Genomic DNA, 15,862 nt, shown 5'->3' on the forward strand with positions numbered 1-15,862 from the left:
AGATAATCCATGTACTCCACTCGGCACTTGGCAAGTACTCAGTAAATGAGAATATTAAGAAATGGAAGAACGGTCAGGAGTACAAAGGCAACCTTCCAGTTGGCATTTGTCTGGGGCAGAGCACTTAGTGCCCAATAACTGAAAATTAGCATGTATGTGAAACTAGTGCTGCTGCTTCACTTAAATTTAACTTTCAGATTGACCATGAGGATAAATGAACATGATTTATATTTATATTTATTTATACTACTATAAGTCATCAATCCAAGCTACACAATGACCGCATTTTAACATCTCTGAGATTGGCTTGTGTATTATAATCAATCAGTGGCATGCCATAGCTTAAATGGCAATGCTTTTTCTTTCTTGGTGCTACATGGTATGTCTTACAGTAGTTGGTGTCTTAGATTCAATAAAGTATGGTTATATTCTGAAATAGTGTGTTTGAAGATATGTTCACTGCAGAAATATCTCAAAGGCTGCCCTCCTCCTCTTTCCCAGCAAACTGACTTTTATTTATTTTATATAAGGGGAATCTGCTAAGAATTTGTTTGAGAACAAGGTTCTGCTAATTTATAAAATTTAAAGACTGTTAGGGCGCCTGGGTGGCTCAGTCGTTAAGCGTCTGCCTTCGGCTCGGGTCATGATCCTAGGGTCCTGGGATCGAGCCCCGCATCGGGCTCCCTGCTCAGGGGGAAGCCTGCTTCTCCCTCTCCCACTCCCCCTGCTTGTGTTCCCTCTCTCGCTGTGTCTCTCTCTGTCAAATAAATAAATAAAATCTTAAAAAAAATTTAAAGACTGTTAATTTAGAAGAATAATAATTTTTATTCTAAAATTTAAAATGGTTTTAAAGTACTATTGCAATACATGCTTGAAAGAAGGAGTTAAAGGAGAAGATGAGAATCTAAGTACTTTCCCTCTAAAATTGAAAAAGAATTCAAACTATATTAAACCTATACATCTAGATTTCTCTTTGTATTAAAAATCAAAGTCAATTTAATCATGTCTGTCAGGGCTGGAAGTTCAGAACTGTAATATCATTTCTCAAAAGTGCAAGCCCAAGGAGAACATCACAGTGCTAACAGGCTTTCTGGAACTTACATCTCTGTCAGAAACCCTCTACTGGGACACTTTGCCCCCTCCATCTGCCATTAGCCATGTTGCTTTGTGCTGTATGTAGCAGGAGTGAGCAACCAGAGAAGCTTTGGGAAAAGAGTTCTTAGGTTATTTTAGGAACGGAGGACCTTGGATTAATACACCAGAGGCCAGGGGGTCTTGGGCAGTCACCCACAAAAAAGTAGGAGGAAATTGTATCTTGCAAAGTCTGAAAGGAGATTGAACAGAGAAGTCAGTTGGGGGCATTCCTGGGGGCTTAGGAGGCTGAAAGGAGCAGTTATGACCTGTAACAGGTGAAGATTTAGGAGCTCTGGAAAAAGACCCTATTCCTAAAAAGTTCATAAGGCTGAGAGAAATCATTTGTGCCTTGGCCTGGGAATAGAAGTGAGGGACAATTGAAGAGGAAGAACAAGGACTCCAGGGCTGGGTTACAAGAAAAGACAGCTTACACAGGGGGCGGGCAGGAAGGCCTCCAGAAACCTGAGTCACACAGGAGCAAGCCAAGCCAACTGAGTAATATGAAACCATGAAGCTATACCTTTTGTAACTTTGGGCTGGTTGGTGGCCCAGGATTCCCTTCTGCGGTTGACAGCTTAACAAACAGCTGCCTGTGTGCTATGGTGTATTGGTTATTTGGGGATGTGGGAGATGGGGAAGAAGGAATGTGAGCATTGAAGGGGAAATTTCCCATTCCTTGTAGAGTGGTAGCAGAAATTACTCAGAGAGGCTGGGCCTCAGATACACAGCCCAATGGAGAATTCTTGTTTCGGAGGAGGGTTTGGTTATTCTTACCCAAGTCAGCTCCAAGGGAGCAGTGGGTTATAATGGGGTTGAATAAACCCTTCAACAACCTCCTTCAATGCAGAAATAAGCATTCCAGGGGGCATGGGAACCTCACAAGGAATGAAAGCGCTTGGCTTGTCCCAGCTTTGTGACATCAGGCAAATCATTAACTTCCCTGAGTCTCAGAGTCTCTTCTGTAATGGGGGACAGTCAGATTGAGGATCTCAAAGTCTCTTCCAGTACTAAACGTTTACGAGTCTGTTGCCAAAGAGGATTTTGAAAATTGAATGCCTCTCAATAGCCACAGTTCCTTTCCTTCTTTTATTATTAGAGAATCATCAGAGAGGAGTATATCACAGTGATGTAGGGCAAGGGTTGACAAACGTTCTCTATAATGGGCCTGATAGTAAATATTTTGGCTTTGTAGGCTATATGATCTCTGTCACAACTATTCAACTCTGTTTTTGTAGCATGAAATTAGCCATGGACAGTGCATAAATGGATGGGCATGACTGTGTTCCAGTAAAACTTTATTTATAAAAAGAGGCAGAGGCCAGATTTGGTCTATAGGACCTAGTTTGTTGACCCCTTGTTCAGGCCTAGAATCTGGAGTCAGGCTGGTGGGGTTCAAATCCAACCTCTGCCCCTTAATGGTTGTGTGACCCTGTTTGAATTACTAAGCATCTCTGTGTCTTGCATTTGTTATCTCTACATTGGCAATATCAGTACTTACTTGAGATTGTTGTGAGGACATAGGCACAGTAAACTCTCAGATTTAGCTCTTGTTTTTCTCTTTTCAACTGAAAACTTTTTAAGACTATCATATCCCATATCTGAGTGATCCAGCAAGAATGAAGATTAACCCAATGGATTGCCCAAGTTCATATAAGATAATTACAGAGCTAGGACTCTTTCTCTTTTTCTGGTTATTCAGGTCCCTTTCTTCCTATCCTTTGGTATGGAAATTTGTGAGATCAATGGGTATAGTCTAAAGGTTTACCTGAAAACCAAGAAATTCCTTTAGGGTTGAAGAGACCCTGATGAAAATTTTCCCTGAGGAAAGGAGACAACTTTTTATACTTACTAAACTTTCTTGAGTAAAATATATCTGATTTGATATTTAAGTCTTTATACCCTAATGATCAAATTAAAGTTTATCTACGTAGGATGATACTGGAGTGGGTCTTGGAAGAGTCCGGCAGACCTAAGATATAGGTGGTAACTCATGAATGAGAAAGAGCATGAACTAGGTGAGTGGACACAGAAGAGTCAGAAGAGCTCATCAAGGGAGCAAATCTCAGGAAGATGTGAGACTGAAGACAGACAAGTACTTGACCTTCATAAGCCTGGGTAGAAGTGACCAGTAAGTCCAGCTGACCCTTTCTTCCCCGCTCTGATTGTTTTCTATTTGTATGAAGCTATGTGTGCTTTTGTTTACCCCAGAGCTGAGGCTATGTTTTTCTTAATCTTTTTTTTTTTCTTCTTCTAATACCTAGTCCACGACCTTGCATCTAGTGGGCATTTGAGAAATACGTGCTGAATTAAAGAAATAAGAGGGAGGAGAGGGACATGTCCTTAGACACTCAGGCTGGATCCCTTTGTTGATGTCACCTAAGACCTTAGCCTGCATTTTGCTCTCTGGAGGATTGGCCACAAGTGTACGCAGTGGTAAGAACTTAGGAGGTTAGGAGGGTTCTGGGTCCAAGTCAAAGCCTTCCTCCAGCAGTGCTCCACATTTCTGTTTCTGTGTACAGAGAACATTTTTTTTCTTCAGATTTTGTCTTTTTAAGGCTCTTGGTAGTAAAATTGGAAAAGCAAATTTCAGCCCTTATTGGACCCCTTGGAAAAGTCAGGTTTGACTCTGCTCCCTTACTATCTCAGACATTTGGTTTTTCTCAAGTTGAGTCAAGATTTTGCAAAACTTGGTTGGCGGGTCCCATAGATATGTATCTCTTCTGTGGTGAGGGTTTTTTGCTGAATGTGACAGTTGCTACCTTGCTCTTGAATAGCCTGTTTTCTCTCTTCTCCTTTTCGTCTTCCTCTACCACCACCTCATTCTTGCTCTTTCTTCTCTTCCTTCCCTCACTTTCTCTTCCTGTCCTTCTTCCTTTTTCTCTGTTTTTGGTGGGGCCATTTCCCTGTCACTCTTCATGGCTTAATCTCCTCTGAGGAGTTTCTCTGATTAATGCACAGCCACTCACCACCCTATGTATTCTTTGTGTTCTTGGGCATCAGTTGATGGGTTTGTAGCCAATTTCCTGTCATCTAGTTGGTGCATAAACTCCTGGTTTCTCCTTTCTCTCTGGATACCTTCCCAGCATTTTCTAACACATTAGCACTTTCCCAGACAGAGAAAGGAAAAAGTAAATTATAATCAACATTTCTAGTTGTTTGAAGTCAGAAGAGTGCTGAAACTATCAGTTAAGATGAAGACTTTGGATTATTCATGTTAGAAATGTATCTGAGCTTTCCATTTCTACCATTGGCATGGCACATTTTAGGTCACCTAGAGCTATATGTTTCTCTTTGAGTAAATTTTATATTAAGGAGGTGATTTAGAGTTGGAACCAAGACCATGGGTCCTGGAGCCAGGCTGCTTTGTTTTGAACCCCAGTTCCCCCATTCCTAGCTTTGTAGCCTTGGGTGAGTTACTTAACCTCTCTGTGCTTGTTTCCTCAACTGAAAAATAGAGAACATAACACCTATCTTATGGAGTTGTTTTGAGGATTCAGTTAATTAAAATACATAAATCTTTTACAACACTACATAATTAGTACTACCCAAGTTGGCTATTCTTAATATCATCATCATCATCATCATCATTTCTTTAAGTAATCTCTACACCCAATGTGGGGCTAAAACTCATGACCCTGAGATCAAGAGTAATATACTCTATGGACTGAGCCAGACAGTCGCCCCCATCATCATTATTATTGTATCTCATCTCCAGATCTTCCTTCTTAAACTGTGAATTCATTTATCCATTTATGCATTGCTATTATTTCATTCTATATTTACATGTTGATTACCTACTATGTGCCACATTCTGTGTTAGGTGCTGGCATATATTAGTGTGTGTGTGACACATTCTTACAAAATATATCCAAAATCACAAATAGTGGTAAGTGTTAAGAAGGAAGTGTATTTGAGTCAAGGGTGAGAGGGAAGGAAAGGGGTCTTTCTCAACCTACGTAAGAGGATCAGGAAAGACCTTTCTGAGGATTGAGCATTTAGGCTGAGACATGAAGGATCAGGAGGCAGCCATTCTTCCAAGCAGAAGGAACACAGTGGTCAAAAGCTTGAGGTGGAAAGGATCTTGGGATAGTTGTGGAACTGAAAGGAGGCCAGTGTAGGGGAGACAATGCATATCAATCAGGCCCTTCGAGTGAGGGACCCCAAGTTGTTGATGATCCCAAGGATGAGTCCATCTGAATTGGTGAGAGGGTTGGTCTCTAGCTTCCTTGACCTATAAATGCCAATAGAAGACCTCACCTGCCTTTTGTGCCAACAGCCCATGGGAAAATGCCAGTCTTGGCAGTGGTTTCCTGATTTCCTGCCCTTTTGGTTCGTAGGGCAAGGAGAGAGATTTGTGAAGATAATGAGTGAATGGCTACCATTGTTCATGAAGGACGTAAGCTGACGTAAAGTAAACAGAGATTATGATGGCTCTGGAGCAAGGCATGTGTCTAAATATTTACCAGAATCTCAGAAATAAAATGGTCTGAATATATGAACCCCACCTTCTTTTCTGTCCCAGTCCAGGAATTGTGATCCTTAAGAGATGGCAAGAGTCAAAGATTAAATCTTTCCAAATCTCTCCTGTGAAAAGATATCTTTAATGGAATCAAATACTAATTCAGAATAGAGACCAGTTCCCCAGAGGATAAGGGAAGAACCTGAAATACAAGCATGATGGAGATATACACATGCTGTTCTTAAATTTACAGTGAGATGGGTAGGGGAGTCTGACCTGACTGTGTCCCTTCAGGGATGCTCAGAAAGGAATGTCTGGGGAAGAAGGAAGAAAGTCAGAGTGGTGCTATGACCTCCCCTTCTGTCCCTTGGATGTTGGTCATGTTTGGCTGTGGGACGTTGGGCAAATCACTGTTCTGGTCTTCAGTCTTCTCACCTGTAAAATGAAGATGAGAATAATCCTTATCTCACAGACTATAGTGAGTATGATGTAAGTTAAAGTGAATGGGGTGCCTGGCCCCACACTTGGGCTAGAGGAGGCACTGTAAAAGTTAGTCATCCCTCTCCCTTTCTTATTCTCCCAGGACAGGCCTCTCAAATTGTGGTACCCACACCAGCAGCATCAGCAAGACCTGGGCTCTAGTTAGAAAGGCAAAATTTCCAGCTTCAACCCACACCCACTGAATCAGAAAGTTGAAAGGATGGGATTCAACCATCTGCGGTTTAACAAAATTTCCAGGTGATTGTGATTAGAGTTGCCAGATTTAGCAAATAAAAATATAGGATGGCTAATTAAATCTGAATTTCAGAGAAACAATGAATACTTTTTTAGTATAATGTCTCATGCAATATTTGAACATAATATTATTAAAACTGAATTTGTTTATCTGAAATTCAGATATGTTCTGTATTTTTACTTTAGATTCTGGGGGTGCCTGGGTGGCTCAGTCGTTAAGCGTCTGCCTTCGGCTCAGGGCATGATCCCAGGATCCTGGGATTGAGTCCCATATTGGGCTCCCTGCTCAGCGGGAAGCCTTCTCCCTCTCCCACTCTCCCTGCTTGTGTTCCCTCTCTTGCTGTCTCTCTTTCTGTCAAATAAATAAGTAAAATCTTAAAAAAAAAACCCACATTCTGTAGATTCTGATGCATGCTACAGTTTGAGAACCATTGTCTGAGGATATCTCAAGGCAAGCATCTAGCACGGCCCAGAGAAAGGGTGGAGAGGAGGCTCTGGGATATTCTTGTATCATTCCTTAAAGGGAAGATAGAAGTTGGAATTGAAAAGCCATCTCTAGAGCTCTGGACATTCTGGGTATTATATGGTCCATTAACAAAGAAAACAGTTTCCTGAAATTAACTGAGTGTATTTTCCAATTGAGCTGTGAAGATCTTGCTCCCTCTAAGAGAAAACGACCACTCTGTTTCTTTTAGGAAATTCAGGGAACTCCATAAAAACATGGGCTGTACAAAAGCATCATCAGTATTTCTTCAGAATTGCATGCCTTTGTGGAACAGAACTGTTTTTTTTTTTAATTTAATTTCAATTTGCCAACATATAATACATCATTAATTTTTGAAGTAATGTTCAATGATTCATTAGTTGTGTATAACACCCAGCGCTCATCACATCACATGCCCCCTTATCTTTCTTTTTTTTCTTTTTTTTGTCCCCGTCTGCCACTTTCCTCATACAGAGGCAAAACTTTCTTTCTTTTTTTTTTTTTTTTAAGATTTTTATTTGTTTATTTGACAGAGACACAGAGAGAGAGAGGGAACACAAGCAAGGGGAGTGGGAGAGGGAGAAGCAGGCTTCCCACCAAGCAGGGAGCCCAATGAGGCTCCATCCCAGGATCCTGGGATCATGACCTGAGCCCAAAGCAGATGCTTTAACGACTGAGCCACCCAGGCGCCCCTAGGGGCAAAACTTTCTTAAAGGTGTCTCATATTTGTCACCTCATTTAAGCCTGAGAACCTTGTTGTGAGGTAAGCTAAGGATTCTTATCCTCATTTTATAGTGGAGGAAACTGAGGCTCAAGACAGGGAAGTGACTGGCTCATGGTCATATAATTTGTTTTGACAGAGCCAAGATTAGAATAAGATTCGAAGTCTCCCAGTGTGCTTAGAAGGAAGGGAAGAAAGTGGGGTCCATACCACTTAATTGTGCTTTCAAGCATGATTATTGATACTTTTTGTAAATCCCTTAGCTGCCTCTGATGGTGAAACAAGGAAGACACACACAGACGTTGTCCATTGCCTTAAGCAATTCTTGACTCTTGGGTTAGTAGTTTGGAGTGTCATACTATCTTACTTTATTAAAGTTGCGGAAGTAAAGATAACATTTATATGTAAACTTGAATCACTTTCTTCCCCTGGGCTATAATTTTGTTTTCTTTTGAAAATAACAAGGTTGACCTTAATTATTTCCAAGGTAATTCCAGCTCTAACATCAGATGACTGGATGTTGGCAAGTAAATAGGCTGTCCCCTATAGTTCCTATTTTCTTTTTCCTGTCACACAGAACATAATTTTTAGGTAGCATTCAATGACATTTTCTTTTTTTTTTCTTTTTTTTTTTAAGATTTTATTTTTTTTTATTTGAGAGAATGAGAGATAGCATGAGAGGGAAGAGGGTCAGAGGGGAAGCAGACTCCCTGCTGAGCAGGGAGCCCGATGTGGGACTTGATCCCAGGACTCCAGGATCATGACCTGAGCCGAAGGCAGTCGCTTAACCAACTGAGCCACCCAGGTGCCCTCAATGACATTTTCATGTCTTTTCTTATATTGCCCCCAACAAACACATAACTTCCCTGCATGCTTTGTTCTCAGGCTCTGCAAGTGAATCTGAGACAGTTCTGGAATGATTTCCCTTTATTGTTAAAGGTTTTAAAGAATTGTGTTCTGCGGGGCGCCTGGGCGGCTCAGTCGGTTAAGCGACTGCCTTCGGCTCAGGTCATGATCCTGGAGTCCCGAGATCGAGTCCTGCATCAGGCTCCCTGCTCGGCAGGGAGTCTGCTTCTCCCTCTGACCCTCTTCCCTCTCGCGCGCGCTCTCTCTCTCATTCTCTCTCTCGCAAATAAATAAAATCTTAAAAAAAAAATTAAAAAAAAAGAATTGTGTTCTGCTTATAAAATTACACAAACTCATTGTGGAAAGATTGGAAAAGTACAAAAAAGGCACAAAAACACATTCATTATTTTCTCTTTCAAAGATAACCACTGTTAAACTTGGAGATATATCCTTATCTCTATCACTATCTCTCTCTATAAAACCTTGAATGTTATTTTTTATTTGACATTTTATCACTTTCATCTTCCCATCATAACAAATTCTTCAAAGCAATGATTTTTAATGGCTGTGTAATATTCCATCACAGGTATGTACCTTAATTTAGCCGGTTGTCTTCCCATTGTTGGACATTTATGTTGTTTCCAAACTTTCCTGTATTGTAAATAACATGGCAATGAACATACTAATGAAATTCTTATATATAAATCTTTGTGTTTCTGATAATTTGCTTAAGGTAGAGTACTAAAAGTAGGATCATATGGTGGAAGGAGATGAGATTTTGATATGTACCAACAAACTACTTTCTGGAATTATGTTCATGTCAGAAATATATGGGAGAACCTATTTACTTGCCTGTTTGATGGACTAACCCAGAAGGTCAGATTCCAGCTGAGGTCTTCTTGTTACTAACACTGATCTTACAGGTCACCACATTAACATCTCAGAGTAGTGCATAATCCTAGCATGCCCGTTGTTCTGCTGGGCACCATCTGGGCCTAGCAGGCCAAGTTTATTGCCTCTTCCTCAGGAGAGAGCCATCTTTAACACATCCCTATGAAGAGTCCCAACTCTATGCAGCCAGTGGGAATAAATACAACTCCAAGGCACTTGATTGCCAGCATCCTAGGAATTGATACACCAACCCACTCACTCACTCAGCAGACTTTTATGGAATGCTTGTCACGTGCAAGAAAAGAAGCAGAAATGCTCTTTGAGGACTAGAAGATATGTGGGGGGCAACACTTGTGCAGAAGCAGTGTCATGCCCCAGGAGAGTGCAACAGACAAGGAGTGGGAGTAAGAGATCAGAGGAGGAAGAGATCACCTCTGAATGGTGTCAGTGGAGAGATGGAACTGGGATTCCTTTTGAAGACTGGGTCAGTGTTTTGGGGACATCAGAGTTTGATGGAGAGGAGATTCAAGCAGAGGGAAATGGCATAAATAGAAACAGAAGGTAGGAAAGCCCAGAGCATATCTAGGAAACTGAGTCAGTGTAATTTAGTGGAGTGTAAGGGATACGAAACAGTATGGAGAGGCTGCTGGGGATGGAGAAGGAGGAGGGGGCTGGGTTGCAGACAGCCTTGAAGGCCTGTAATTTCTGATGAAATTCAAGTCCATGGCCGGTGGGGATTAGACTTATGAGAAGAGGAAGCTTAGCCCAGAGAAGATTTGAGGGTAGGCACAACCCCTTTCCTTAGACATTGGAAGAGCTAGCTTGTGGAAGAGAGATTTGACTTGTTCTGTATCACTCCAGAAGGCAGAAGTAGCCAGATGGGTAGATTTCAGCTCAAGGTAGAAAGAACTTTTTAACCACTAGAATTGTTCTATGGTTTCAGCTGCATTGTAAAGTGGGGAGCTCTCTGTCAGTAGAGGTGTACGTCCAGAAACTGACCATCACTTAGGGGGTTGTTGCAGAGGGGATTCAAGCTGTGACGTTTGTGGGTTCATACAACTCTGGAAGACTTATGATTCTATAATTTCTCCATATATTTCCTCTCCTGCCAATTTTCTAGGGCAGGAAGTTTAGGCAGTAAAATGTGATTATGAATTTCCCCAAATTCAAAGGAAAACATAGTCTTTTTGCCATTTTTGATGTCACATTATGTTATTTCCCCAATACCATGCTATCAAACCTGTTGGGTGTGGTCAGACCCAGCTCAACTTGCACAATTACAGCAAAGCCATCTAAAAACTTGTAATAGCTTCCTGAATCCCATCAGGGGATGAGGAAGGCTTGGAAAGAAGTTAGTCAGAAGCAAGGTCAAGCTGGGGGAATTTTAGATGAAGTCTAAAATCCTGAACTCAGAGGGACGGTGGGAGGAAATTATAGAGAAGGCCATGATTATTCACGTCACCGGGTCACTCCCTGGATGGGGCGTGATTCCCAAATGGGCATGAATGTGGGTGAGGAGTGGACAGAGAGTGTTTGGGAAATCAGAGTGATGAAAGCATTGTTAATGAGCTTTAGTGGGAGGAAGGGCAGAGTGAAAACCTGGCAGGGGAGTGGAAATGATAAAGCAGTGGTGTCTGTTACTAGTCTGCTTGGGCTGCCATAACAAAATACCATAGACTCGGAGGCTTAAACAAGAGAAATTTATTTTTCCACATTTCTGGAGGTTGGAAGCTCAAGATCAAGATGCTGTCAGGGTTGGTTTCTGGTGAGACCTCTTTTTCTGGCTTGTAGATGACTACCTCCTGTCTGTGCATCCTCTTTTCTGAGTAGAGAATGGGAGGGGGGAGGGAGAGGGGAAAGAGGGAGAGAGGGAGAGGGGGCAGAGGGAGGGAGGGGGAGGGGGAGAGAAGGGGGGGAGAGAGAGAGAGAGATGGTGTCTCTTCCTCTTATAAGAACAAGTCCTATCAGAGTAGGGCCCCACCCTTATGACTTAATTTAACCTTAATTACCTCCCTAATTACCCTATCTCCAAATAAAGCCACATTAGAAGGTTAGGACTACAACACATAAATTTTGGGGGAACACAATTCAGTCTATAACAGTGTCCATTGTAGGTCTTATGAATTGTCTTTGTCCTCTTGGAGGAGAGAAAGGACTCTGATTGAGGGCTGGCTAAATGTCAGTCATTACTGATTCATAGTCTCATTTGACTCCTGAATAACCCTGTCATGAGAGAAGATTGAAGCTCACAGATATTATGATCACCCAGATAGTAAGAGGTCAAGAAAGTATTCAAATTCTAATTTTTTTAATTTCATACTTCTCACTGGAGGGGATTTTAACTTGAAATCTTGTTGAATTCCTAGGACTACATCTTTTTTTTTTTTGATAGATTTTTAAAAGATTTTATTTATTTATTTAAGAGAGAGAGAGATAGTGAGAGAGAGAAAGAACATGAGTTGGGGGCGGGGAGAGAAGCAGGCTCACCACTGAGCAGGGAGCCAGATGCAGGGCTCAATCCCAGGACCCAGGGATTTTGACCTGAGCCAAAGGCAAATGCTTAACCAACTGAGCCACCAGGCACCCCGAGGACTACATCTTTAAACCTGGAACTTCCAGGAAGACTGCTTGGCAGGCCCATTTGGGGGTTGTGGAGGGTCTTTGAATACGGAAATGTGGCTTGATCAGAGTTGTGCTTTGTGGAACTGGCCATGTGGGTAGGCGGAGACTGGAGATCATCCAGAAGCCTGCTGAGAGATAATCACAGCCTATATAAGGGCAGTATAAGAAGTGCTAGATGCCTTTAACATTGTGAAGGCAGAGTCAGGGTTTTGGTAAATGATTGAGTTAAGGCCATGGGGTGAAGGGAGGAAGTCCAGAATGAGGCCAGGGCAAGTGACTGGGAGAATAGTAGTGATCATGACAGAAATTAACTGAATCTGGGCAGGACATGTGGTAACCCCAAAGCTCTCCTGATCCCCATTCCATCAGATGGTGAGGGAGTACCTCAGGAAAGCCTGCAACTGCTTAAAGTCCAGTGTTTCCCTTTGCGGGGGCTGTTGGAGAAGACTTCTGGAACTTAAGGTTAATCTAAGGCAGTTAATCATTACTGGTAATTATGCCCTTAATAGTACAACATTAGGCTTAATAATTTATCAAGTGAGAGATGATAAATGAAAAGATAATGGGCCAGGGCAGGCAGGCTACATGCAGAAGGGAATTCGACTAAAAGTGGACTGTTAGCCCTACCAAGCTTTGAGGAGAAAGAAGTGAATGTCTCTGAACAGCCTGCTTTCCTCCCAATTTCCCCTTCTTTTTAAAATTTCAAGTAAAATTAAATACAGCGTTATATTAATTTTAGGTATACAATACAATGATTCAACAATTCTATACAACTCTCAGTGCTCATCAAGATAAGTGTATACTTAATCCCTTTTATCTATTTCACTCATCCCCTGAAACCTCCCCTCTGGCAATCAACAATTTGTTCTCTGTACTTGAGTGATTTTTTTGTCTCTTTTTTCTGTTTGTTTTGTTTTTTCTTAAATTCCACATATGAATGAAATCATATGATATTTGTCTTTCTCTGACTGACTTATTTTACTTGGTATTATACTCTCTAGGTCCATTCAAGTTGTTGCAAATGACAAGTTTTCATTCTTTTGTTATGGCAGAGTAATATTCCATTATATATATTTACCATATCTTCTTTATCCACTCATCTATGGATCCATTTTCCTCTTAATAAATGGCACCCACCTACTCAAGTCCTGAATCTAGAGTTACTCTTGATTACTCTCTCCCTTATTTCCCACATCTGATCCGTCAAGGGTAATTCCTAGATTTAGGACTCCTGTCAACTTTATTTCTAAAATACTCTTCAGTCTCTACACTTGCCTTTGTCTTGACTGTTACTACCAGAGACCAAGCCACTGTCCTCTAATGTAGATACAGCATTAGCTTCCCTTACAGTTTCTCTGTTTTCCCCCTTGCCCCAAGCACTACATTCACCATGTGCTTGAGAACAATCTTTAAAAGCAAATTAAGTCCTGTCCCTCCCCTGACTAAACACTGTAGTAGTGGGGTGCCGGGGTGGCTCAGTTGGTTGAGCATCTGACTCTTGATTTTGGCTTAGGTCATGATATCAGGGTTGTGAGATTGAACCCTGTGTCGGGCTCATGTGCTGGGCGTGGAGCCTGCTTAAGATTCTCTCTCTCCCTCTGCCTCCCCACCCCCCACCCTCCCCAAAAAACCTCTAGTGGCTTCCCACACTTAGAATAAAATCCAAACCTCCTATCCTTGCCTGCTAGGACCTATATGATGTATGCCTGCCCAGCTTCCCAGCCTCATCTCACAACACCCTCTTCCTTGCCTACCACACTCCAGCCACTCTGGCCTTTTTGCTTCTCAACTATGACTACTTTCTTTCTGATATTGACATAGTGGACTTCTTTTATCACTTCAATCTTAACTTAGAGGTCATCCACACAGAGGGATCTCCTGACTCTCCAGTTGAAACTAGTTATTCTATCACATCCTCTCTACTCGTCATTCTCTGATCTCTCTTTTTAAAAAATTTATTTATGGGGCGCCTGGGTGGCTCAGTTGGTTAAGCGACTGCCTTCGGCTCAGGTCATGATCCTGGAGTCCCTGGATCGAGTCCCGCACCGGGCTACCTGCTCAGCGGGGAGTCTGCTTCTCCCTCTGACCCTCCCCCCTCTCATGTGCTCTCTCTCTCTCATTCTCTCTGTCTCAAATAAATAAATAAAATCTAAAAAAAAATAAAAATAAAAAATAAAAAAATAAAAAATTTATTTATGTTTCCTCTGTTAGAATATAAGCTTCTGAAGAGTAGGGATTTTGTCTGTGCTATTCACAGTGGAATCTCCAGGGTCTAGAAGAGCGCTTGATACATTGAGTCGATACTAAATTAATATTCATTGAGTGAATTAATGAATGCAATTTTATACGATTATCTTATCATTCCAGACACCTTCTGGCCTGGCCTTCAGGGAACTCCTTCTCTGACTTAACTATTTGGTACTAAGCATCCATTGCCTTATATTGGGGATAGGGGCTGATATAGTTAGGACAGTTTCTTGGAGTAATCTGTCTTTTGGAAAATAGCATTCTGTGTTTTGTTCCAGATTTGTTCCATCTCAGGGATATTCGACAAATAACTACCAGCCTTCCCCCATTGCTCGGCAAAAATGGAGATAATTATACCAGTTTGGTACTTTTCAAATGGTGCTATGCCTCTCCTCCTGGGTACAGAAGGACTCTAGAAATTTCTAGAGTTCTCTTGGACTTCAGATACAGTTGAGTTGATGGCACAGTATCATGATTAGTTAGTGCAAGATCCCTCTCTTGTTTTACCTGATGTTTTCTCCTTCATCTCCCATTCACAGTCTCATTCTCCTTTTTCCTTCCAGGCTTCCAATCTTGGGTTTTTAATATATATCCTTCCAATCTGTCTTCTAACCTATGTATTTAGATATATGTATATCCTTGAAAAATGCAGTGTATGTGTCCATGGAGTCTAGGAAACCTTTGTAAAAAATAAAAAATAAAAATACTATATTGATTTAGAGAGTTATTATTAGTAGCTACCTCGTGTTACTTGGGAGCACATGGGATCATAGAATTTAAAAAAATTTTTTATTTAGATTCAATTAACATATAATGTATTATTGGTTTCAGAGGCAGAGGTCAGTGATTCATCAGTCTTATATGATATCCAGTGGGGATCATAGGATTTAATAGTTAGGAATTGTCTGTAAATTATAGGCTCTAACCCCTGCCTTCTCTGATAAGTGAGAGGACTAAGGCCCAGAGACGTCCTTTAAATGATTCCTTTTATCAAAACTGTCCACATTTACTGGAAGCCAGTCCTTTGTCAGGAGTGTTGGAGGACAGAGATGAATGGCACAGGGCCTGCTTCTGAGCGGACAGCCTTTTGGAAGACTTATAAGGAAGGCTTGGTGGGCTGTGGGGTTTCTCATGTCTTCTTTGTTATTGGCCATTGGGCTGAGAAAGGACCCAAAGATGATCTGCTTTGGGGATACACACTGCCTCTTCCCCAGTCTTCTCCTTTTCATCTTCACTATTACCTAAGACCCCACATCCACCTTGTGAATCAGTGATCCCTACAGACATGCAGTCAAGTTCCCAGCCTGCCTCTGCTCTGTCTTGTCCCTCTTGTGGGTGACATGCCTCTTCCCTGTTTGGTCTACCTCTGAGTGTCCTGGTGGAACATAGAGAGTCCTTACCAGACTTTCCCTTTGTGTTTCCAGATTGGAGCATCTCTCTTTGCCAGTAACATTGGAAGTGGCCACTTTGTGGGGCTGGCGGGGACGGGAGCTGCTGCAGGCATCGCCATGGGAGGCTTTGAATGGAATGTGAGTTACATCAGAGACACTGTGTCCTGGAGCTGGAAGGACGTTTAGCAGTCATCCAGTTTAATCTATGCTTAGAGATGCTCTAAGTGTTAGGGAACCAACCAGGGCCACTATCTGAGGCAGTTGGAGGAGGGGCACAGCATCAGGAGCTCCATGGTCCTGCTCCCCTCCACAGAGTAGCATGAGGAAACCAC

The 15,862-nt window shown here is 41.8% G+C and overlaps 1 protein-coding gene and 1 long non-coding RNA gene across 5 annotated transcripts in view; one reads left to right on the forward strand and one right to left on the reverse strand.

Moving 5' to 3' along the window:
* SLC5A1 (solute carrier family 5 member 1) overlaps positions 1–15,862 on the forward strand; it is a 140,505-nt gene that overhangs the window by 63,704 nt on the left and 60,939 nt on the right. For 2 of the 3 annotated variants that reach the window (XM_073886790.1, XM_073886789.1), the window contains exon 3: positions 15,564–15,668. In XM_073886790.1, the coding sequence (XP_073742891.1) occupies positions 15,564–15,668 (105 nt within the window). Of the gene's footprint in view, positions 1–10,955; positions 11,036–15,563; positions 15,669–15,862 lie in introns of those variants that run through there. The other variant, XM_073886791.1, reaches the window with a different exon arrangement.
* Positions 5,964–15,598, reverse strand: LOC112813165 (uncharacterized). Of its 2 annotated transcripts, none has more exons than XR_003205461.2 (3): positions 15,540–15,598; positions 14,647–14,818; positions 5,964–6,028 (listed from the first exon to the last, which is right to left on the reverse strand). It is a non-coding gene; the product is annotated as an uncharacterized lncRNA (long non-coding RNA). The 2 variants fall into 2 exon arrangements; XR_003205460.2 differs by lacking the exon at positions 5,964–6,028 and adding an exon at positions 10,957–11,092.

This window comes from Callorhinus ursinus, unplaced genomic scaffold (genome assembly GCF_003265705.2).
Source record: "Callorhinus ursinus isolate GAN/ISIS: 27379988/994484 unplaced genomic scaffold, GSC_fseal_2.0 scaffold72, whole genome shotgun sequence".
Classification (NCBI taxonomy): Eukaryota; Metazoa; Chordata; class Mammalia; order Carnivora; family Otariidae; genus Callorhinus; species Callorhinus ursinus.